This window comes from Micromys minutus (genome assembly GCF_963924665.1).
Source record: "Micromys minutus genome assembly, chromosome: 23".
Classification (NCBI taxonomy): Eukaryota; Metazoa; Chordata; class Mammalia; order Rodentia; family Muridae; genus Micromys; species Micromys minutus.
The window spans coordinates 41,426,949-41,452,053 of NC_137958.1; the positions used below are offsets into that span (position 1 = coordinate 41,426,949).

Genomic DNA, 25,105 nt, shown 5'->3' on the forward strand with positions numbered 1-25,105 from the left:
AGTAGCTTGGTCGAACACGTGCTTAGCGTTTATGAACCTTTGGGTTCCACATTCAGCAGTGGAGATGGCCGTGGGGTGGTTGTGGTGGGAAGGGTGAAATGATTTATAGAAGTCCTATACTAAAGGAGAGAGAAATCAACGCTCCCAAACTGGGAGGGGAAAATAATGAGCTTGAGTCAGACCTATTCAAATATATCCCGCAGGCAGATGTGGAGATGTGCTTGCCCTGCGGAGTACAAGCCAGATGGCTGTGTAGAGTTAGGTCATCAGCACTAGGCAAGTGAGAGTCTTAACTGCCACATTGTCCCCAGGTGACTCACCAGTGCTGAGCCAGCAGCAGGCCAACCAGAGGCCTGTGTGCGCCACCCTTGGTGGCTGGCCTGGCTAAAAGCATGTGGTTTTGCCAGTTTGCCTTTAACTCTGCCCCCCCCCCCCCCGCTCTGTTTTTCTGCTCACCCTGCAGCCACACTGCTGGACTAGGCATCACAGAGCCGCGACCCCAGGGTAGGTGGAATTCGTGCTCGGCCTTGACAGCAGCAGACTTGAGTTCTCTTCCTAGCACAGGACAAGGGCCAAGCAATACCAGCGTTGGACATTAGGCACATAGCCTGCTCTGCCCAAGAACTGATTCTTCTGCACAAGAAATCCCAGTCTTCAGTGCTGATCACTGAGAAGGTCTAGTGACTGAGGAGTCACACTGTGGGCCGGTGATCAATGGGGTAATAGGCAATGAACCTGACTAGCCTGAAATGGAGGAGCAAACATCGTACAGCATAGACTCCCTGTTAGAAGCATGACCAGATGTTGAAGTCCAGAGCCCTAACACAGTTGAGTGTCTAGCCAACTGGCTAAAAGAGTCCAAGAAAAAGAACGTTTTATTTTGAAAGTTGAGTCTCCCACAAAGTCAGTACTATACTTTATGCAAAATATGACTCTGAATAGAGTTCATATTAAAAACCTAATGTTAATTTTCCAGGGTCAGGGGCGTAAGAACCTGTATGGGTAAGCTGGAATGATTTTACAAAACTAAATTAAAATAAAAAAGTTATCTACATGACTGATTTAAATTAGCTATAGATGAGCTAAATCTGTCCTATAGATCAATTAAAAGAATCACTATTTTAAATATATCACATCCTTAATTACACAGAATTAAATCTAATTGCATACTCGCTTCATACATCACAGTGTTAATTGAGGGAAACATCTTGAGTCAAACCTATTGAGGTTTCTAGCACTTCAATTTTCTTTTTATTAAAAAAAAAGCACAAAATATATATCTGAGTCATGTTTTAAAAAAGCAACAAGCGAGTAATGGTAAACTGATTTTTATAAAGCCTCACACACTAAACACAATACACTGAATTAATCAAGGTATTAATTCAAAGCGCATAGTATAATTCTAGTCATCCCTAGAATGGGATATAAGATAGAGCCCAGGGAAAGGAGTTTGCAACATGTTGACGGTGTGTTCATGGGCATGGTGCACAATCCTCCTTGTGCATATGTTGAGGCCGGAGACATCCTTGCGAGATGTAGAGAGTCACACTTAGAGTTAGCCCTGGTTGCATGTTGATTTGCAATGTGGAGAGCTTGGCTCCTCATTAAAATCCCATTGCTAAGGCTCAGACAGCAACACTGTAGGCCATCCTGCAGCAGTCTCTGGGTTGCCCAACATTCTCAGCAGGGAGAGCGATAAGGAGAGTCTCCTCTCCTGCAGTGAATGTGGGGACATCACCTCTTCCTGGAAGCCAGTGTTCTTACTGCTCCCCTGCAGCTCTCTGCTTTGGGAAAAGACAAAAAAAAAAAAAAAAAAAAGAAGTAGATTTGGATCTGTGCATTATGAAACTAGAATGTTCTTGACCCTGTTTGTTTCTTGGCTCCCAAATGCACAATCTTTCAAGATCAAGGAGCCCTTTAGGTCCTGTCTAGGGCATTGTGCAATGTCTCCACGTAGGAATTTTACTGGGGAGAGATGGAGACATAACTCCATGCTACTTATCCTTGAAAAGATGAGATCTAGAGGCCAATTTCCAGAAGGAAGGGTCTTGAACCTCAGGATATAAATATTCCATCGATGCTGGTGCAGATTTATTTTCTGTCTTTTTGTGTGGGGCAACAGGTATAGGGACTGAGTCCCTGGTTGAAACACTCTATTTCCACTGAAGAAAGAGTCAGCGAGCTCCTGTAGATTTGCAGGCACTCTAAGAAACTCCCAGAGATCGCCTCCCCTCCTCTCCTGTTCACCCCACTCAGCAAGGTGGACCTTAAAAGCTTAGGAGAAGGGCTTTATCTCTGGTGGCTTTGCAGATGCAAAAGTCTTAGAGCAACAGTAATCATCTGCTGACATCATTTAGACATGTCGGAGGGGAGCTGGGACAAAAGGTACTGAGGAAGTCCCTATGTCTTGATGACATAGGCGGTCAATAGTTTATGACCCAAGATGGCTCCACACCTTCCATGTTGCATTTGCATCCCAGGAAAAGTCCACTGAGCAACTCTGTGCCCTAGGTCAGGTTTGAGGTTTTTAGTTCCCAGTATACTACCTAGATCTAGAAGGAGCAGTGAAGGGCCTAGTGTGGAAGGAACCTGGCCCTGATGGGGCACATCAGATTTGAAATTGTCCATTGCTCCTTTAAGTGGCTTCCCTTGGCTCTCTCTAAAAAACAAATCAGCAATCACCAGACAAAACTCAATTACCAATTAATCGATCTCAATCAAGTAGCTGGTACATCCCAGTTAAACTGCTACTCCTCAGAATAATCTATAGCACCTTAGCGAGGAAAGGCTTCTGATGAAATAGTGCTTATTGGACATCAAAATAAGCGTCCAGAACCAAACCGTTTTCTTAATTACAAGATGCGGTAGATTTAGTCTCTCCTAAGAGTCTCTCGGTTTGCTGATTGATTGCCAATTCAAGTGAAGGAACTTGCCAGTGCACAAAAATAGAATATTTCAGATGGCTTTTAGCCACAGAGGAAAAATATGCAAGAACTTCATAATTCTGTGTGATGGATGATCAACCTTAAGGAATGAAGTCACTACACAGTAATAAAACTGAATTGTTATTCTTAACAGTAAGTTAGAGGGCAGGTGATACCCGCTTGCCTAGTAGGTACAAAGCCAAGGGTTGTATCATAAGTACCACAAAAGATTACGTCCCTGGCTTTTATAATGGATGATAGTAACAAAGGATTTCGGACATCTCAATCATTTTCCCAGACTAGTAGCTATATAAAAGAGTCCTGCCAGTCAGTGATGGCCCAGACCTTTAATCCCAGCATTCATGAGGCAGAAGCAGGTAGATCTCTGTGAATCCGAGGCCAGCCTGGTTTATAGCGTAAATTCTAGGACAGCCAGCACTACAGGGAGGAACCCTGTCTTGAAAAGCAAAAACGAAATGAACAAGATGTCCAAGAGTAAAGCCTTCATTTCTTTTCTTCTAAGTTAGGCTTGTCAGACTTTACTAACTCCCTACTCTACATGATGCTCCGTCTGCCCCGGGGCAGTATAGCTTTGGAAGATCAACTACAGTTGACTAGAGCCCGACATTATGGATACAAGGAGTTGCTGCAGAAACAGTTACCACTGTGCTTGTGATATGCGGGCAAAAGCTGTCGTGTGATTCTACAATGGAGTATCGGGCTGTCTCCTAGGAGCAAGAGAATGTATTACATGGTCTACATGAGAAGGAAGAGGTGTTAGGTCATACAAAAAATAAAGACCTACTGCAGTACAAACAGCTAATCTGACAGTGATGCTGGGTGAGAAGCAGTTGCCACAGCTCAGCAGAAGGGTGGGTGGCTAGGCAAACGTCACAGCGACGGAGCGGGAAAGACCAGGGATAGATCTGGGAAGTCTGTCGATGAAAATTAGGCACTTGGAAGCAGAGAACCCTGAAGTGAGGAAGTGCCTCCATCACTGGCCGTTCTGTGCTGCAATCGCCTTCATTGCTGATTGAAGTGGGAAGACCCAGCCCGCTGTGTGGGAAGACCCAGCCCACTGTGTGAGAAGACCCAGCCCACTGTGTGAGAAGACCCAGCCCACTGTGTGGGAAGACCCAGCCCACTGTGTGGGAAGACCCAGCCCACTGTGTGAGAAGACCCAGCCCGCTGTGTGGGAAGACCCAGCCCGCTGTGTGGGAAGACCCAGCCCACTGTGTGGGAAGACCCAGCCCACTGTGTGGGAAGACCCAGCCCACTGTGTAGGAAGACCCAGCCCACTATGGGCAGTAATGTCATCCCTGCGCAGCCAATCCTGGGAGGAACAGCTTTTCCTTCATGCCTCCTGCCTTGGCTTCAGTTTCTGTTCTCACTTCCTTCAGCGATGGACCGTGATTTGGACTTGTAAACCAAACAAGCCTTGTCCCTCCCCAAAATAGGACCCTTAGACAATGACATTGATAGAGTTCCCTGGTAGATTTCGTGGGAGGGATGAAGGATGGGGGAACCATGAAGACACTTAGATGTCTGGCTCCTCCATCTGGAGGGAAGGAAGAGTCACTCTGTGAAGTGTATAATATCATAAGCTCAGGGAGGGGCAAAAGGGTCAGGCTAAGCCTGAGATCTCTCAGACGTGTGGTAGAGTCAATAAAATAGACATTGCAAGAGAAATGGGTTACCAGGGGGGATATGAGGAGGGTGTGGTCCAGGGGTGACCCTAGAGGCCTTGGCAAGTCTGATGTGGATACTCAGGCATGACCGAGTCCTGCACAGAATGCTCAGATGCTTAGGTCTGAGAGGTAAGAGAAACACTAGAGACTGGATCAATCCATAGAGAGACAGGTGCTCCATTGCCGTTTTCCTGCATTGTTCAACAGTATATTTTTCTCAACCTTTCTACTTGAATTCGAACATTAGCAGATCAGTGTGTGTGTCTCAAGAAACTGCTTACTAAGATATTTGATGTGCATGTTAAAAAAAAAATCTTTCTCCCAATGATGACAGTCTAAAGTGACATTCCGTGTGCTGGCTCTGTTGCCAGAGATTCGTATGAGCCAGTTGACTTAATCTGCAACAGTTCTCTGTTGTGGGGGGACATTTTTTTCTGTAGCAATCCCTGTTTTACAGATGAGAGAATAAAACGCAGATCGCCTCAATTTCTGAACACAGAGAGATTATAGGAATTACAAAGTGTACATGCACTAAGAACCAAGACTTGATGAAGGCAGGTGATGTGTGTTCAGTTGTCCCCCTGCCCATGAATTCTCTATAAAAACAACTTCCCACAAAACATGTGTGGATTTTAAAGATAGATCATAGTATGACTTTTAACATCATCATCATCACCAACAGCATCCCTGAAATTCATTTCATGGGACTTTCTGCTAAGGAACCGTACGTTAAAGTCAAGAAAGAAGACATTCGAAGTTTTGTCTTCCTGTCAACAGCATCCAGGTTCCGTCTTCATGAGTGTACACCTGAACCACACACTTGAGCCACAGTGTAACACCGAGATAATAAACTCTGCCTCCCAGTTTTGAGAGTCTGTACACACAATAGCACCTAGTAAAGCTGGGGCCACTTGAGTCACTGCAGACTTTCAGGGCTGTTTGCGCGACAATCCTTGATATTCTGAGCAAATCTTTTACTTTATTTTATTTTTACACTCAAGATTTTATTTCCCTCCTGGTCCACCCTCCCACTGTTCCACATCCCATAGCTCCTCCCCGCCCCGCCCCCACCCCCGCCCCCACCCGGGCTCCATGAGGATGTCCCCATTCCACCCACCCCACCAGACCTCTAAACTCCCTGGGGCCGCCATTCTCTTGAGGGTTAAGTGCATCTTCTCTGACTGAGCAAGCTCTCTAATGACACACAGCAAAGTTTCCCACCGGCTTGTTTGCCTCCTCTTGTATAACCTCGCGGCCGTGTTTTATTCCAGACCCTGCTGAGGAATTCCTCGGGCTGTGACGCGCGCAGCGATGAATATCGGACGGAGTTTACCACGGCTCTGCAGCGCGTCGACTTGTTCATGGGCCGGCTCAACCAAGTGCTCCTGACGTCCATCTCCACCTTCATCAAGGGTGACCTCACCATTGCTAATCTAGGGACCTCAGAAGGTCGCTTCATGCAGGTGAGAGCATTCTTAGGGTAGCTGGCTTCGTACAATCTTCACTGAACGGTATTTACAAACTGGCCCTAGAGACGCAACCCAGAAGGGCAACAATGAGGCACGACCTACTTTTTCATGAAGTGGGTAATTTGTTTCTGTAAAGGTTTAATCTTGTCTGGAATGGTCTTTTTCTTCTCCTTCTTCTTCTTCAATTCATAAGGTTTATCACATGATTGGAAAGTTAACAAAAATGAAACAATTAAGCACTTTCAGGCTATGTTTTCCTATTTCGAAGGGAAACTGTGTATCAAAGGAGAGCTATTGTGTGACCCATGCGTGTCCATGAGAAGAGACATTCACATCCCTGAGAGGCAGAATCAGAGAGGGATGGGACCAAATTCCATTGTTCCTCAGGCTCTCCTCCTTCTGCAGGAGAGTGGCTTCTCACGAGGAAGTTCAGATGCTTAATATATTTTTTAAGCAGGCTTCACTAAGAAATGCTTCTAATGGCTAGTGATATATTATTTCCATACAATAAAAGTTCATATTTCAGACCTGATGGAGTTAGTGCTTCCTAGCTACAAGAATCACAGCACTTTGCAGAAATTAACAACCCCTTGTGTTTAGATCTATTTTATTGCTTTAATGGTGATTGGTGCTTTTCACCATGAGTCCGTGAGTAGATTCTCAATTATTGTGTAGGGGCGGAGACATCGGTGGAACTTCTATGAATGTTAGGAATTTCTAATAAGGGAAGATGTTTACTTCATTGTCTGACATAGTTATTGATTGTTTGATGTAGTCAGTATCGTGGTTGGATAATGGTATCTAGTAAGCCAATTGAGGGTGAGGAGATTTTCCTCTAATTTACCCATCCCTGCATACTCTATCTGTATTATTTTCCAAAGCAAAGTTTCGAAGATGCTCATCATCTTTAGAATAATCCGGATGTTGGTCATCACTGTAATTTAAGAACAAATCATACTTTCCGCATAGTTTTCGGCATAAAGCATGTCATTCAACTTCCTAGTTCTATAATGTTAGCAAAGATCCCATGACATGACTGTCCCCACACCGTCTTCCCGACTTCTTCACCTTCACAGCTGACCCTCTTCCAGTCTGGTGTCCTGTCTACCTGCCTCTCCAGTCTTGGTCATTTAAACCTATTCTTACCTGTGAAGATGGGACACATTCCTTCCCCGTGCTTGCGCTTTAACTTGCAAGATGGCGGTTACCTGCTGTGTCTGAAATGAGATCCCATGGCTTGTGCTTGTACGAGTTCTTCAGTTACACTGATCATTGCTGTAAAAGTCAAGGAATCTGCAGGAGAAGGGCATCCGATACGTGCCAGTGGCTTGCCTCTCTCATCTTTATTTGTGCTTTTCGGTTTTCCAAGTCCCCCCACTGTCTCACCAATCCGACCTACGTTAATACAACTTAACAATCAGTTTAGATTTGAACAGCATTTTTATTGAGATTATAATATAATTACATTTCTCCCTTCCAAGTCCTCCCACTACCCCTTCCCACGTTCCTTCAAATTCATGGCCTCTTTTTTCACTGTTAGTGCATGCATATATGTAAATGTATATATGCATGTATGTGTATATAGATATAACCTGCTTCGTCTATAGAGCAGTGTTTTATTAAACATAAAAAGGACCATAGTCTATTTCCACATGTTAAACTGATAATAAAATCCCATTTTTAAGTAATTTTAATAAAAGAGTTCATACTATCCAAAGGGTAGGTCGCATATCTGTGACCTTATCCTCCTTTTAACTAAAATTCTATAGTTGATGCTTAATCCTCATATCTTAGAGTCTTTGGGAGGTGGGGGGGAAGAGCTGTCTTCTGCTATTAACAGCCCAAACGGTGAAAACAAGAACCTATTTCATAACAGGTACCGGCATCACTGCCTGATGGTTTCGTTGTCCAGGTAATCTTAACGTCATCAAGTATGTATTGAGATCCCACTGTTTCTTTTTTAAACTGGGCAAGTGAGTGAGCAAAAGAAACTCAGAACCTGTTTCAGGGGGATAAAATTGTGATAGAAGAGATTAAAAATGTTTTCCTGGCAGCAGCGAGCAAGCTGATAAAGGGCTACAGGGACCACAAAGGACCACAAAGAACTGTCTGTGACAGTTCCATTCTGCCAAGTTCGATGTAAATAAACCTAAAACATTTGACCAGCCACACTGAGATCCGGTTTGTTTACATCAAACACAGTGGAGGGAAGCGGAACAAAGGGTGGGGAGAAGACAGGAGACCTTCAGCTGCCTTTGCCAGAGTGACTGACTACCAGGTTTCGTCAGTGTTTTCACTGGGCTAAACTCTGTAGCCAGGCTAAGTTTCTACAACCCGAGAGTTAGTAAATACGATGTCCTTTCTGTTACAAAATAGAACCAACCTATTTTTTTCCCTCCCAAGGCAGCTGCCACACATGAGAAACACAGAGAAATGATTTTACTTCCTTCCTACCCTCAAGCCTAATGGCAAAGTTGCTTAGCAGATTTTTTTTTTATCCCAAGAGTTTGCAGCTGTTTCTTTCCTTCCTATTGTGCTGGTGTTCGGCGTAGGCTGGGAACCCAAGCTACAGCCCCAGCTGTTGGGTGCAAAGTGAATCAGGTATTTCACAGTGGTTATTTGATTAGAAAGAATTATATTGTTTAGCTAACAATAGTCTGCATGGCAGAGAAGATGTTTTGGACATGTTGCTAACTTTCAGACGAGTGTCACGTACCTCATGCAGGTGGCCCTAAGTCTAAATATACTGACGTGCACATACATCTGAGTCCAGATTCGTGGAAATGTAGCAGTAATCGAATTCAAAAACGGTTCTGGTTTGTGCGATCACTCCCTTGGGATGCTTTGAAGGAGATTGTGAAGCAGTATTTGAGAAGGCAGAAGCAAGCAGGGAGTGTGTTCTTATAGGGAATCCTAGCCCGGTAAGCAGGGCCATGGGAGAAAGACAGATTCTCATGAAGATCACAGGACTAATCACAGGGATTGCCAATGTCTCCCCTTCTGAGCTCCTCATCTAATCTACATCTAAACAACGCTTGCTTGTTTTTTTTTTTAACAGCACTTGTATAAGGCCTTTAATCTCTAAATGCAAAGCATTGCTATTAAAATATTTGTGCGTGACTGTCAGGCTGGGCAGAGTCAGTGGATCCGGGATGGGGGAGGGGACCAGAGGCCTTTCCAAGGCCTGCTTCAAACTGAACTCACCGACATTCACTGGGTAACGATGGTGTGCCTGTTAGCAATGTCCACTGCCTGCACACGGTCACAGCTGCCGTTCAGCTCCTGTGCCACCCTGGGCTGTGTGTCTCATCCCAACCCTTTTCCTATTCTGTTTCTTTCAGTGATGTTAGCGCTCCTCACTTTCCCTTCTGGTTTTATCTGGACTGGCTGAGTCTAGTAAGAGATTAAAGTGGAAAGATGTGTCATCTGGACATGATTATTCTTTGTGACCATTACTTAAAGGGTCACATTGGTAAGGTGAGGGTAACCAGTTCATAATGTAAGCCCAATTCATTTCCTGGCCTCTGCCATCAGATTGCATGGGGCTTCTAAACCCTCATCTGATGAGCCACATCAGTGCCTTTCACTGGAGGGCAATGGCCTGCCTCATGTTTAGAATTACTGTTCTTTTCTAATATGTAGACATATATATATCCAGAAAGTAAAACATTACATAGAGATGAATCTGAATGAAGATTAAACCCAAACACTGTTTCTCTATAGGGACTGTTAATTGACTCATCTCTTATAAAATATTCACTCAGGGGCATCATTAAAAATGCCATTTAAAATGAAATATACAACTCTGACCTAGATATAGCCCTGACTAAACAATATTAGCACTGGTCTGTTTCTTTTGAGGAAAACATGTACATTGTGTTCAGAAGCTTCTTTGTGCTAAACAAGAACTTACAGTAAATAAGAATTTGAAGGTCATGCCCATAGATAAAATTTAAGCTAGGTTCTTAAAATTAATGTATGCATCCTCTTGAAAGATATATATTTTGCTCCCTATCAAATCACAGAAATTTAAAGCATCATAAATATTTGAAACCCTGGGAAAAATGTGGCACTTTTGTTTGTTATGGTTGTAGATAACAAAGAGAAAGTAAAATTTATTTCATGGATGCTTTGTAGAAAATAAAAAAGAAGAGAGAGAGAGAAAAAAAGAGAAAGAGAGAGGCACATAAAAATAAGAAACATATATAGCATTTGTTTATGAAGTTTTATTAATTTTAAATATCAGTAGCAGATAAACTCTGAAAATAGACTAGTTGTCCCATGGCTGGTGTGTTTGCACTACAGATCTGGAAGTGGCGTTCGTTATTTATGTAATCACTGAAACAAGATGCTGACAGAGCCAAATTAAGGGAGGAAGGCTTGGTTTGGCCTTGAGGATGCAGTCGGTCACCACGGTAAATAAACAAGGCCTGAGAACAGCAGTGACTGGAGGCTGTGTGTGGCGGAGGCTGCTGCTCACATCTGGGTAGATGGGGAAGCAGAGGGAAAGCCCCTCAGTCTCTCAGAACAGAGCCACCAGTTGAGGACCCCTTGTTCAAACATGAGCACGTAGATGTTTTCACACCCAAACTTTGACAAATGCATTGGTTCTTTTTTTTTTTTTTTTTTTTTTTTTTTTGTACAATTTCATGAGCTTGTTTGGGTTTTAGGTGTTTGAATTTCTTCTTGACTCTTTTGGGACTCTTTTCTTCTTGAGTCCCAAACTTCCAATAATTTGACTCTTTCGTGGATAATTGGTTTGTCCTTACTCCTTAGGCGAAATCCTGGGCTTCTTAACATTTAAAATAAATCAATATCATAGATGGTGTCAAAGCTTCCTCTTCCGTTTTGATTGCCTCTAAACGGGGCTGTAGATTTTTAATTCTTATTCAAGGAAAATTCACTTTGCTCTTCCAACAGTTTCATGCAGGCCTCTCTACCTCCGCGAGATCTGCCACACAGATAACGGTGTGTCATCTCATGCTCTGCTTCTCCAGTGAGAATCTACCTGCCAGCTACCAGTTTCTCTAGGACCCTGCACTATAGAGGCCCACTCTGACCCTGGAAAAACAGTCTTCCAAGCCTTCACTGTGGGTGCTGAGCAGGGGTGGCCAAGCATGGGTCTCCAGTGAATCTCTTGCAGTAGACTTTTCTCTTACAACAAAGCAAAGCAAACAAAAAGTAAAACAAAAACCCTTGGTAAGAAATACAAACCCCAAACCACAGAAAAGTACTACTCCATACCTCCTAAAATGTCTGTAATAAAGAAAATGGAAAACAGGGACCGGCACTGTGGTGCTCACCTTTGACATCATCACCCCAGCTCTTGAGAGGCAGAGACAAGCAGATCTCTGTGAGTTCGAGGCCAGCCTGGTCTACATAGTGAGTTCCAGGACAGCCAGAGATATATAGAGAGACCATGTCAAGAAATGGAAATGTCAGATAGAACAAACACCAGGAAATAGCTTAGCAATACCTTAAAACGTGAAGATAAGGTAACCATAAGGTTTTTAAAAGAAAAAAGCCTTACCCTGGATGCAACATACAGGAAAGATGAATGTGTGAGTTCACACAGGAAGTTTCACATCGATATCCATAGTAACATTGTTCAGAGGCAAAAAAAAAAAAAAAAAAAAAAAAAAAAAAAAAAAAGAAGCAACCAAAGTATCCCTCAAGTGATGCATAAGTGCATAGAATGTGGTCTGTATGTACAGTACAATATTGTTTGGCAATAAAAAGGAGCAGGGATGAATCTTAAAAACATACACTAAGTAGGAAATAGAATACTCAAAATCCAGACAGTGTCAGGTTCTAGTTATAAACAATGTCCAGAATAAGAAAGAAAACAGAGAAAGAGAGAAACCAGATTAGCACTTCTCAGAGGCTCGGGAGACTGGGCAGTAATTGTTAAGGGGTGTTGATGAGGTTTTTTGTTTTTGTTTTTTGGAGCGGCTAAAAAGTACTTCAGAGTCGACTGCAGTGGTGAGTACACACATCCCATATACTCTAAACGCTAGGCCTCTGTAACGCAGGCTAGAAGCCGTGGGGATGGAAAGGCCAGCAGTGGACTCTCACTGGGGAAACAGAGGGGGATGAAGCACACACCCCAGACTTGTGTGTCCAAGTCAGGTGGGAAGGATGTGGGGCAGAGGAGGTGGACTGGTGGTGTGGTCACATCAGATCAGCGTGGGTAACAGTGAGTTTTCTGAAGGATGGGGGAAGCCCCTGGAAGGCATTTGACTATTAGGGTTGCTCTATAATAAGGAGATTTCCTACTCCAGTGAGCACTGAGATTCCTATTGACCCTACAAACATCACCATCCCTCTGCCCCTTTCTCCTCTTATTCCTCCTCCCCTTCTTCCTCTCCTTCCTCTTTCCCTTTCTCCTCCCCTTCCTCCTCTCCTTCCTCTTTCCCTTTCTCCTCCCCTTTCTCCTCTCCTTCCTCTTCTGTTCCCTCCTCCCCTTTCTCCTTTGCTCCCTCCTCCCCTTCCTTCTCCCCTTCCTTCTCTGCTCCCTCCTCCCCTTTCTCCTTTGCTCCCTCCTCCCCTTCCTTCTCCCCTTCCTTCTCTGCTCCCTCCTCCCCTTTCTCCTTTGCTCCCTCCTCCCCTTCCTTCTCCCCTTCCTTCTCTGCTCCCTCCTCCCCTTTCTCCTTTGCTCCCTCCTCCCCTTCCTTCTCCCCTTCCTTCTCTGCTCCCTCCTCCCCTTTCTCCTTTGCTCCCTCCTCCCCTTCCTTCTCCCCTTCCTTCTCTGCTCCCTCCTCCCCTTTCTCCTTTGCTCCCTCCTCCCCTTCCTTCTCCCCTTCCTTCTCTGCTCCCTCCTCCCCTTTCTCCTTTGCTCCCTCCTCCCCTTCCTTCTCCCCTTCCTTCTCTGCTCCCTCCTCCCCTTTCTCCTTTGCTCCCTCCTCCCCTTCCTTCTCCCCTTCCTTCTCTGCTCCCTCCTCCCCTCTCTCCTTTGCTCCATCCTCCCGTTCCTCCTCCACTTCCTCCTCCCCTTTCTCCTCTCCTTCCTCCCTCTCCTCCTCCCCTTTTCACATGAAATTATCGGATTGTAGAAAGAGAGACAGAGCATTTGAGGAGATAGCTATTTACATTTATTTTTGTTGTTATTGTTAAAATTATCTTCAACTGATTTGAAACAAAATTAACTTGTAAAGCTGTCTAGTTGAAAAGAAGAGCTGTATATTGTAGGGAGTTTGGTCTTTATGTATCATAATGAATCGCAGAAGAGTATTTTGTACACATTTACAAGTTTTCTGGGTGGAATCACACTGCTTTATTCTTCTGTTCATGGATTGTTTTACCACATCTGTTGTCAGATGCCTTATTGAGAGAGCTTATGTGGCCTAATAACAGCAACAAGCAAGTAAATTTGGACTTCTCGCTCTCCCCACGCCCCAAACAGTGCATTAGGTCTATGTTTTCAGGATCATTAAAGAAAAAGATTCTGTGACCTAAATACTAAGGATTAGTCATGGACACAGTAGAAATTCAAAAGCTAATTGCCAGTCTTCTGTTTCATACTAATCGTTCTCAGATTGCCAAGTGATCTATCATAAGCATTAAACTTACATGCCAAATTCTGTTCTGTCCCTAGAAATATCTCCATGACAACAAAAAGCAACTCCTAACTCTTGTACGCACTGCTTCAGGAGTATGCTGAGGATTTTAGTGGTTACTCAATTATTTAGGATTCTGGTGATGAGAGAAAGGGAGGGACTGGTGATAGAAAAAGTATTCTTGGCATTTCCTTACAGTGGATGCTCCTGCACAGAAAAGGCTAATGACCAGCCGAAAAGTTCTTTGCATCCGTGATAGAAGTCTCTGCTCATCACTGCAAACTCGGAGACTCTCCCCCTCTCCCCACTGGTTTTCCTTCCTTCTCCTGCTGTCCACTTTCCATAGCAGACAGCTCCCATTCTAGCTGGGCTAGCCCAGTGTCACATGGGCTATCAGTACTCATTTAAGCAGAGGCCTCTCCCTTAGGCACACTTGACTCCTGTGGCCAAGGTTACTGAAACCAGGAGTCACTGGCAAAGAAATGCAACTGTGGAAGCTGTTGGAGCTTCAACTCCCCAGCGCTCCTTCTGACTGGAGGCTTCATACTCTATTCACTCCAGGGCTTCAAAAGCCAAGCAGCTGGGTGTTTAAGAAGGAATCAAATGCTCAGATTGGGGCATTAGATAAAGTCTCTGGGAAACCTGACTCTTGTACTCTTCAGCTTGATTCTCCCTTGAATTTCACTAAAAGCAAAAGTGGTATCTGCCTTCCAGAATAACTGTGTTCTCTTCTGGACGCGCCGAGCACAGTGTCTGACTTGGTTGCCTGTGATGAAAGTGTCATGTATACGGTTGTCTCCAGCTGAAAAAGTCACGGGAAGACAAAAACAAATCAATCAACCCAAGCCCAGGGATGCAAAGAGCTTCTTGGTGGAAACAAAGAGAAAGGTTAATCATTCCTGGGAAGCACTTATAATCAGATATGCGATGAAGTCAGAGATAACAGCCTGGTAATTAAGAAGGGATTGCTTATTATAGATCTGAGAAATCCTAAACCGAGCAAGAAGGGTTATATATAGAATTGCCATAAGGCTCAGCAATGAATCCTGACGTATCACGTGACAGCAGTTTAAGGAAAACCGAAACATCGCCGTCCACAGGGTTCTGGGAGAGGATCATTGTCATGTAGCAGGTCTGAGGCCTAGAAGAAACCAGAAAGACAGGTGCAGCATGCAGATACCCAAGAGCTGATCCGTAATCATAAAAGACATGAAAGTCACAGAAAGCTTGAGTGTTAAGACACACTTATGTGTCTTAGGTTGGGTTTTATTACTGCAACGAAACACCACGACCAAAAGCAAGCACAGGAAAAAAAAAGGTTTGTTTGGCTTTTACACTTCTACATCACTGTTCATCATCTAAGAAAGTCAGGACAAGAACTCAAACAGGCAGGAACCTGGAGGCAGGAGCTGGGGAGACTATGAAGGAGTGCTTCTTGTTGGCTTATTTCCCATGGCTTGCTCAGCCTGCTTTCTTATAGAAGTCTAGGAGTGGAACCACCCACAATGGGCAAGACCCTCTCCCCTCAATAACTAGTTTAAAAAGTGTCTTACAGTCAGATCTTAAGGAGGCATTCTCTCAATTAAGTTTCAGATAACTCTAGTTTGTGTGTCTTCTTCTTCTTCTTCTTCTTCTTCTTCTTCTTCTTCTTCTACTTCTTCTTCTTCTTCTTCTTCTCTTTCTTCTTCTTCTTCTTCTTCTTCTTCTTCTTCTTCTTCTTCTTCTTCTTCTTCTCTTTCTTCTTCTTTTTCTTCTTCTTCTTCTTCTTCTTCTTCTTCTTCTTCTTCTTTTCTTCTTCTTCTTCTTCTTCTTCTTCTTCTTCTTCTTCTTCTTCTTCTTCTTCTTCTTCTTCTTCTTCTCCTCCTCCTCCTCCTCCTCCTCCTCCTCCTCCTCCTCCTCCTCCTCCTCCTCCTCCTCCTTCTCCTCCTTTTCCTCTTCCCCCTCCCCCTCCTACTCCTCCTTCTCTTTGGTTTTCTATATCTTTATTTTTAAATTGAAGTCATGGGTTGGAGAACTACAGGAATGGAAGGAACTGAACACCAAAGAGGGTTTGAGATTGCCAAACTGAATCACTGAGATCCAGATGATGTGCTATAGAGGTTTGGGATCCTCAGCATTGCATAGGAAAGGAGGTAAGGGACTGGAAGTTAAACCTTCTTCATTTTGCCCACAAAGGTCACAAGTGCCTATTGGGCCCTAAATATAAGAAATAACAGTAATTTCCATCCTGACCACATGACCCTTGCACCATCATTTAACTTCCGTGCAAATATAACTTCCCCGATTAATGGAGGTGTTCTGAAAGTGTTGAGTGTTTGGAGTAGAACCAAACTGTCATGATGTTAAACTTTTATGGCTTAATGTGCTTTGGGTTAGTTTTTTCTATTAACCGTTCACCCCATGAGAACAAATTAAGCACTTGGAAATCTTCCTAAATTGTTTCGGGCTACTTGATTTCTTTATTGTGTTGAAGAAAGAAAAGGCTACTTTTCCCCAGAATATGTTTATTTTGTGTATATTTGAGTCACTACTTTAATCTCCACTTCTGTTTTGTGAATGAGAAAACTATGGCCGAGGGAGTGGTTTGGTTTTGTTCATTTGTTTTGTTTTGCTTGTATTGTAATTTCAGGGTACCCATTATTGCCCTGGGGTTTCATATTACAAACCAGTGCACTTTGAAATTACAACGTGTAAAAGTTTCTTGGAAATGTCATGCCGTGTCACAGCAGATATGAAGCCCAGTGCTGAATCAACCTCTTGGCCCACACTCCCTGTGTGCAAACTGATGACCTACTTTAGAGACTCTCTGAGCATGCCCAACCCCTCCTAAAATCTGCAGTCAGCTAATATAACAACCCTGTACTAGTCTCCTCAGTTGATCTGTCTCTGAGTTTCTATTATCACTGAACTCTAGAAACAGAATGGAGGGAAATTGTATTGCTGGGGAATATCTCTATGACAAATACCTGAAAGCAAGAATAACACCATTTCTCCAAACACATCCTTCAGGCATTGTTGAAACCACAGGCCTTCTTTTTAAAGCCAGAACAAAAAATGTAGGAGTTTATTTGTAAAATAAATAATAGCATACCATGAGACAGTGGTATGTGTGTGTGTGTGTGTGTGTGTGTGTGTGTGTCCAACATTCAATTCACATAGCCAGAGTCTACTCTGACCTCAGAAGATCTATAAATACAGTTTAGGAGTAGCAAAGCTGGAGTCAGCCCCAGGTTTCCAGACTCCCCATGCTCTACATTTAGAGAAACTGCCCCCATGAGGAGGGTTAAAGGACAGATTAGAGAATAATCCAGGAACTACATAGTACACATGGTGTCTTCCTTCTGGGGAGAGTTTTGGCTCCTCCAGCTCCCCGTGCACTTGTAAGGATTGGTCTGAATGTGCCGTCTGATTAACTGGAAGATCTCTCTTCCTAGAAACTGCTGAGACCATAGGCAAAACATGAGGGTTCAGATAAACTGGCTTCAAGGCAGGAAATGAAAAGATGTTGCATTGGTTTCTAGCAGGGTACACTATGGGTCTTTAGTTGGAACATTAATACACCTTCCTGTGTTCAGAGTAAGTCTGTTGGAATGAGGGTGGCTTCTTTTGTCGCTCAGGTGGTACTCTCTCGAACGGCACATTTCACTCCACATGTGAACTTCCTCCTGGATTCCCACCCTGTATCTCCAGAAGTTATTGTTGAACACCCATCAGATCAGGATGGCTATACATTGGTTGTCACAGGGAAGAAGGTAAGGCCTGTTTCCATGGAAACTTCCATGGATGCAGTTCTCCTTAGATGGATTAATGTATACTGTTGTTTAAATTCCCCATCTCTGAGACTTAGATTCATTCCTCCTCCGTTTATTTCATTCTTGCGTCTTCCAGAGAGCTCCAGGAATAGAGTTATCTACTAGTCAAAGAATATTAGGCCTATGGAGGTCTTCTTAAAAACGTACATTTCTTCTCAGTCCTGTTTCTCAGTGAGACAAACAACAAACCAACAAGAGGGATGTAAATTACGGTCCTAACAACAGAACCCCAGAGTAGGCAGATAAATCCTGGAGACACACTGGAACGTGACTTCAGTCCCTTTACTCTAAGAGACAGATGAATGTCTTGATGTCAGAATGCCGTGTAACCTTACACAGAACTTTCCAGGGTCCTAAGTGTTTCTCCTAAAGCTTAGATTAGTGTCTCTGGTTATTTTAAAATCATCTCAGACAGAGCCACATGTCTCTACTTTGCAGAACTTCTAATATTATGGGACAGCGATTCTGGACCAGGACAGTAGTATTGATGTTAAGGCTGGGGTGTGAAGGGGGCTAGGTAATTATTTCTGGTTGTACTGTCTAAGAGTTCCTGAAGCTCACAGCCCTGTCTCAGCCTCCCAAGCAGCAAGCATCTCTGGTGCACACTATATCCGACAAATGATGTTACCTTCCTATCTCGTGTGTGCCAACAGTAAGAGGAGGAGTTTGACTTTTTAAAGATCACTTAAAGCTGATGTCATGGGATTTTCACATAGATGCAGTCTCAACTAGGTGCCACCGAGTGATGTTTATATGAAACTTTTACATGATCAGTTTTTACAAACCCTCCCAGAAGCCCTTTCTGTCCCATGTCTTTGCAGATCACCAAGATTCCACTGAGTGGGCTGGGCTGTGGGCATTTCCAGTCCTGCAGTCAGTGCCTCTCTGCCCCTTACTTTATCCAGTGTGGCTGGTGCCACAACCAGTGTGTGCACGCCGATGAATGTCGCAGCGGCACGTGGACTCGAGAATTCTGTCTGCCAGCAGTGTATAAGGTAGGCATACCTGCCAGCGATTATGTGCATGTTTGTAAATGTGAATTCCAATAGTGGAAAGAAAAGGGAATGCAGAAATCAATGCGCTCATCTCTGTGGGAGACATCAGCCAAAGTCCGGGCCTCTCTAGGATGGTTGCTCTCCCTTAGGTCCATGTGTGTGACCACAGTGGGGGTAACAGATAATCAGCATTGCTCCCCAGTCCAGATCTGTTCCCTCCTTAATCACCCATACTCTTATTTCCCCTTGCCTGCTCTAGTCCAGGTGCCCAAACTGAAGCTTCCAACTCCACAGGGTTTATTTCTCAGGTTCATGGCATACATGAAGCCCCTAAACTGAACCACGTAGACTGATGAGCCTCATACCTAGAAGTTGGTTCCCAGGTTCACCTGTGGGCGCCTTTAAATCTTACCTCAATGTACTTGAACAAGAAATAATGGCACGGAGGATAGCTTTACCGCCATCTTCAATTCTGTAAACAGTATCATATGGCTTTACTCACTCTGAAAATACTTACTGATCATATGGCAAGAGATATAGTTCAGGAAGAGACAAGTGTGGCCCACTGTTCTGAGAGAGCAACCTTAATAATGCAGCCACATTCTGTTTCTGTAAGGTTTGGTTTGACGCTGTGAAAACCTGAGGTCTTTTGTGAATGAATCTTGCTTGAAAGAGCTGTCCCAAGTGAGGACCCAGTATTAACTTTTCTGTCTGCCTGTAGAATAGTTGAACTTTTAGTAAATTGTTCCTGTGAAATATTCAAGTTCAAGGTCTGGGTCTCCTGGTTCACTCCAAGTAAACAAAAGTAGCAGAGCAGACACCAGACTGGAGTGTGTGGCTGTTTTCATTTAGTTACGGTTTAGAGCAAGATTTGTAGTGGGTAACCGGGCTTTCCATAAAACCATTTACTTCTAGGTGTGACACAATTATCCAGCCTTGCCTTAGTCGGCCAGAGAATGAACTGAAAACAGTAAGAAATCAGCCTTGGGTCTATACCATGTTGTTTGGTCTTCTAAAACCCACGTGCAAACTGAATACTCTATTTAACAAATAGCCATGGCAATTCCAGATGTTAGGAACTCTTTACTGTCTGTGACAACTCTGTGTGTGTGTGTGTGTGTGTGTGTGTGTGTGTGTGTGTGTGTGTGTGTAACACAACAGTTTCTTTAAACTATTCATATTAGCATTTAAGAAAGCAGGCTGATAGCCTGACCAGAAGCAGTGCTTCATCCTGACCCTATGCCTCCCTTTATTGTTAAAATAGCTGACAATGAAGCAAATAGCTTATAGTTTTCCAGAACAGCAGAGTTTCTCATACAAGTCTTTCTCTTCCTTGTTCTTGCCAAAGTCCAGCATCTAACAGTTGGTGACTTTAAACGGTTGGAGTGCATCATGCAGAAGTCAATGAGCTGTACGTTTTATGGCAGCCAGAAAGTAGCAACAGCCCAACTGAGTTTGTGAACCCACAGACCCACCCCCTCTGTCCAGAGCTGTTAGGCAGATTTCATGCCATACTAGACAGTGACATTGGGTATTCTTACTGCGGGGGGAGAGGGGAGATAAATTGTCCCTCTTTCTTTTTGTCCTTCAACTCTACATGCACAAATCCAGCTGATGTATAGAATTCCACTTTCTGATACACACACATTAACTTGCTTCTCAAGGTATGTGGTCTTCGGTGCCTGGGATACTTTGCAGTTTCAGATATGAGTGATTTTTGGATTTGTAGATGCATTATTTCAAATGTGTCCTCTGACCTCATATGTCAAGAGCACTGAGAAGTGGAACGTTCACAATCTAGTCTAAATGTATCATGGTGGGATAATCTTCATACACTATAGGACTGGAGACAGGCTCAGAGACACAATAGAACTCTATCATTGGTCAGAATCCCAGGTGAGGAGCAACAGCAGACCAGGCAGGACACCGCCATCAGCATATTTGTGGCTTTATTTTTCCTGCTAAACAAGAACTTGGCTTCGGTGGTAAATTTAATTTCCGATTTTTTTAATGCTTTCTCATACTGTATTTTAATGGGGTGAACAAACAGAACCCTAACGTCTTGGTGGAATGGCGTCTCCCCCGCCAGACAGGTGGGAGACCTGGCTTCTGCAGCTCTGTGCAGGGCACTCGTTTCCTGCCTGAAGAGTTTCTCTGCACTCAGGGTAACTGAGTTTGCCAGCCCATTGTTGAGGCTATACAAGGGTGTGTGGTCTAAGACAGCTTCCTTCCTTTTCCCCTGGAAGAGGGACAGTTCCTTCATATGCTACTGGGACAGCATTCGCCTCAGAGAATGCTTAACAGAGCCAACCTTTCTAACCCGTGCGGGGGCGGCGGGCAGATAAAGCAGGTTTTATAGTCACTTGGCACTAGTAGTCACAGCACTACTGGCCAGTGCTGTCCTTTCTCAGTGATTGCCAAGTCTCCCGGCCTTCTCGTTGGAGGCAATGTTGTGTGCTGAGTGACAGGCTTCAGTTTTGACATGGAGCAGAAGGGCAGGAGGCAGAAGAATCTGGCCCACAGCGGCTTGGGCAGCTGTTCTGGAAAGGGGGAAACCTTACAGTGAGCAGCCTCTGGTGTCAGCCTTGGCCTGAAAATCCCTGGGGGCGCTTGCCTCTTCTCTTCTGCTGGATTCCCCTGCTGGATTCCCAGTATCGTAATAAACAGATTTCCCTCCTAGCAGTTCTCATTTGTCTGGACATAGATGAGGTGCGTTTTCATGAAATGCACAACTGTGTAGTGGATTTTATAAATACAGTGACAATTATAAAAGCATTAAGCTGAGACTTTAGAGGGGGTTTGGCAACAAGGGTGAGTTAAGACGTTGCTTTGCAATTATTTGCTTAGGAAGGCTGGGAATGTCTGCAAACTTAAGTTCTGAAGGTTCTCCTTAGCTGTAAGAAGGGCCCAGGCCAGTCTCTTTAGTGAGTGCCTTGGCTGGTTCTGAGTTGCCCTGATCCTCACACTTAGTTTTCCCACCATTGTACTTTACAGTACAATTTACAATATGTCCCCCCAAAAGAGCATTTCCTTTCTCAATTGTCACACGGCTCCCCAGGAGAAGCTTATTTTTAACTTGGAAATGTGTTTTGCCTAAATAATTTTAGCCCAGGAACGGTCATCATAAGTGCCCCGTGTTACAGTATCTGATGGCTGCCACCGTCTTATGGGAAGTCCAGGGGTCACTTTTAACAAACCAGAAATGAGCACTGTACCTGAGGAAAAACATCTTTAAAATGAGATAAAATAACATCAATAAGTAGGATTAGGAAAAAAATCACTACAATATTGATTTGAGAATTTCTCGGTTTAAATTTTTGCCAGAAATAAGTGTGTTGTTTGTACTAAATATTACAAAATTTCGTGTTGGCTCTACGTTAAGTTCTTAATAAACAGGACAAATTAGTAGACATAAATTACTTTATTCGGAGAGTTGGAGAGAACAGAGTCCCTGAGTTCAGTTCCCAATACCCACGTTCCAGCTGTAATACCAGGATTAGAGAAGCAAATACCCTCTTCCGGCTTCCATGGCCAGTGTGCTCACAGGCAAAAACACACACACAGAAACGCGTGCGTGTGGATTTTTCAGACTAAAGATCAATGTTAAGAAGCAGCACAGAATTTTCTTCGTCTCCACAGTGTAAAAAAATGATCACACTCTGCCGGATTTGTCGTTGTAGGTTTCCCCCACTAGCGCACCCCTTGAAGGAGGAACAATGCTGACCATATGTGGCTGGGACTTTGGATTCAAGAAGAATAATAAATTTGATTTAAGAAAAACCAAAGTTCTGCTTGGCAACGAGAGCTGCACCTTGACCTTAGGCGAGAGCACAACAAATACGTAAGGAGCGTTGGTGACTTTGCAAGGCTGGCCTTGGCAGATAGCTCAGGTCTTTTAATTGGATTTTCTAAAAAGAAAGAAAAAAAAATTGTTCAACATGCTCAGCCATGAATCCGCAAGGGTCTTGACCTGTTCTAGCACTCGAAGACATGTTTGGTTTTCTTCTTGTAATCTCATTTTATTAACAGACTAGGGGGAAGGAGAAGGTCACATGGCCTAGAACCATTCAGCATCCACAAGTTGTTCTTAGACTTGTTCGCTCGGTTTAATCTTTATACAGAGATGGATTTAATGCTTGTACTTATTACTGAGGTTTGGGGTGTTTGGTGAGCATCTGTGGATGCAGTTGCACGTGTATCATTGCATGTGGAGGCCAGAAGACAACTTCAGGAACTCAGTCACCTCCTCCCAATGCGGCTACAGGGCTCAGACTCAGGGCATTAGGCTTGTGTGGTGTTTTTCAGCCCCACTAGGCCAGCACCTAAGAAACTACTAAAGCAAACCCCTTCAAAAACCGCCTGCGCAATTTGAAAGAGCCGTTCTTCCCCTTCGGACTTTAAGTGCTGCCCTTGAAGGTCTCTCGTGGGCATCAGCAAGCAGCTTGGTGTCTGTCCTCTGTTCACGAGTCGCCCACTAGTCCTTGGAACAGTGGCAAAGCACCAATCAAATCAAACAGCCTTAAGACTCATTTGAGATGAACGTAAATTTACATCCAGCTCAGACTGGTTGGTGCTGTGCCATCTGGAGAATCCACCAAGTCTTAGTAGGTCTCAGTTCCGCTGTCGCTTAACATTGGGAGAGCTGGGGTACAGCCTACCTGAGCTAAGCCAGAGATCAGCGCTTATGCTCTCTGATCAAGACCTGTGTTTATTCTCCTGTATTCTACAAATCCCTCTAAACTCCCTAAATGCCACAGTAACCCGGAGATTGCCTGTTGTACCCCAGTAGCAACAACCAAAGTTTTAACAGTTGAATCATTATGGTGGTATCTGTTCTATAAATTAAATATATCTAATATAGATTTCATTCCAGGGTCATCATAAGGGACCTTAACATAATAACCAAAACCAATTAATGTCAAGCTTGCTAGGCCAAAAGCCAAAGTGAGTTTACTCTAGAAGCGCATCTCTTGTTTCCAAAACTCTTAATTATTACAATGTGAATTCAGATCTACAAAGAAGAAAAGACAATTCATTCTCGCTTTTTAGAAGTTACTTAGTAAAAAACAAACTATAGTTAAGCTTTATAATATATATTTATATTTGTATATAATTTATTTATATGGTTATAAATATATATTTATAATATAATTAAATTAATTATAAATATAAGTATAATTTTATTATAGCTACATGAGATTACTGGTAAAAAAAATATGGCACCATTGGTAGCTAAGGAGATACCTGAGTTGCTAATGTGCTACTCAATCAAGTATAAGGACCCAAGTTCAATACCCAGCACCCAACTAAAAAGTTGAGCACGGTGGTGCTCGCTGGTAATCCAGCACTGGGGAGGCAGAGACAGAAAGACTCCTGGAGCTTTCTGACCAGCCAGTGTAGCCCCATCTGATATGCAGGTCCCAGAGAGTGCTCATCTCAAAGCCAGGTGGATAGCCCCTGAGAAATAACACCCAAGATTGGCCTCTAGCCTCTACATGCATACCTGTGCCCTCAACAACACACAACCATAATAATTCTATGCAAAAACTGTCATAGTAGCATTATCCCTTATGTGGTTTAAATAAATTTGTAACAACTACAGTCACAGAAATATAGTTGTTGGCATAAGTGGGTGAAGAGACCCAGCTTATTCATAGCTGACGCATAGCTTCAGAGGCGGTGATATAGCAGTCATTATGTTACATGGGCCAAACAACCAAGCACATAACTCGATAGGCTTGGGTTATCGTGCGCTCCTTAGCTGGTGAGTCTGCAGTGGTGACATATGAAGTTCCCTACAGTCAATATCAAGTTTGGCATAACCATTCAAAGAATAGAATCATGTGATTTTTTTTTTCAGCCTTAATACCTCCATGAAACTGAGCTTGCTGTTTGGAATAATGAGCTCACAATTTGGGGTTAATGTCCCATCACAACAAGCGGCCAAACCAGAAAATCAGAAAATGCATGTGGATTTGAAACATATTAAGCTCTGCTCCTTTTCTTCCCCCTTTCAGGTTGAAGTGCACAGTTGGCCCGGTGATGAGTGAGCACTTCAATGTGTCTGTGATAATCTCAAACAGTCGAGAGACAACACAGTACAGTGCCTTTTCCTATGTAGTAAGTCTAAGCATTGCTTTTATTCATGACCTAGGATGTTTGATGTTTATTTCATCTGCTTAAAGGATGGGACTAACGAGTTCCTTTTTGGTTTGGCTGCCCATTCAGGATCCTGTAATAACAAGTATTTCTCCGAGGTATGGCCCACAGGCTGGAGGCACCTTACTCACATTAACTGGAAAATACCTCAACAGTGGCAACTCTAGACACATCTCAATTGGAGGAAAAACATGTACTTTAAAAAGGTATTGTAAAATTATTGCTGTATTAGTATCTGAGCCTAATACGTCTAGCCAAGTTCCTTTGCATCTGCACAGAGCATAATAAAGGTGTATCATTCTCTCCCACTGATGATTCTCCCCATCCAGAATCCATCTGCTCTCTTTTGCTGATTTTTCTATCCTTCCTTTTTATTGCTTAATCCCCATTCTGAGTTTTGTCTTGGTGTACTCTCTTTTGTTTTGGTGAGCCTTACCTGAGCTATACAGTGAACTTAAAACTCTGGTCATTGCCAGTACATCGAAATAAGCCTATCTATCAA

General features: G+C 43.5%; 1 protein-coding gene across 2 annotated transcripts in view; it reads left to right on the plus strand.

The window, feature by feature from the left end:
* The window catches only part of MET (MET proto-oncogene, receptor tyrosine kinase), a 106,714-nt gene that overhangs the window by 42,458 nt on the left and 39,151 nt on the right, over nucleotides 1-25,105 (plus strand). For both annotated transcript variants that reach the window (XM_080936246.1, XM_080936247.1), the window contains 6 exons: nucleotides 5,884-6,075; nucleotides 17,255-17,389; nucleotides 18,271-18,444; nucleotides 22,125-22,285; nucleotides 24,462-24,564; nucleotides 24,673-24,809. In XM_080936246.1, the coding sequence (XP_080792372.1) occupies nucleotides 5,884-6,075; nucleotides 17,255-17,389; nucleotides 18,271-18,444; nucleotides 22,125-22,285; nucleotides 24,462-24,564; nucleotides 24,673-24,809 (902 nt within the window). The remainder of the gene's footprint in view (nucleotides 1-5,883; nucleotides 6,076-17,254; nucleotides 17,390-18,270; nucleotides 18,445-22,124; nucleotides 22,286-24,461; nucleotides 24,565-24,672; nucleotides 24,810-25,105) is intronic.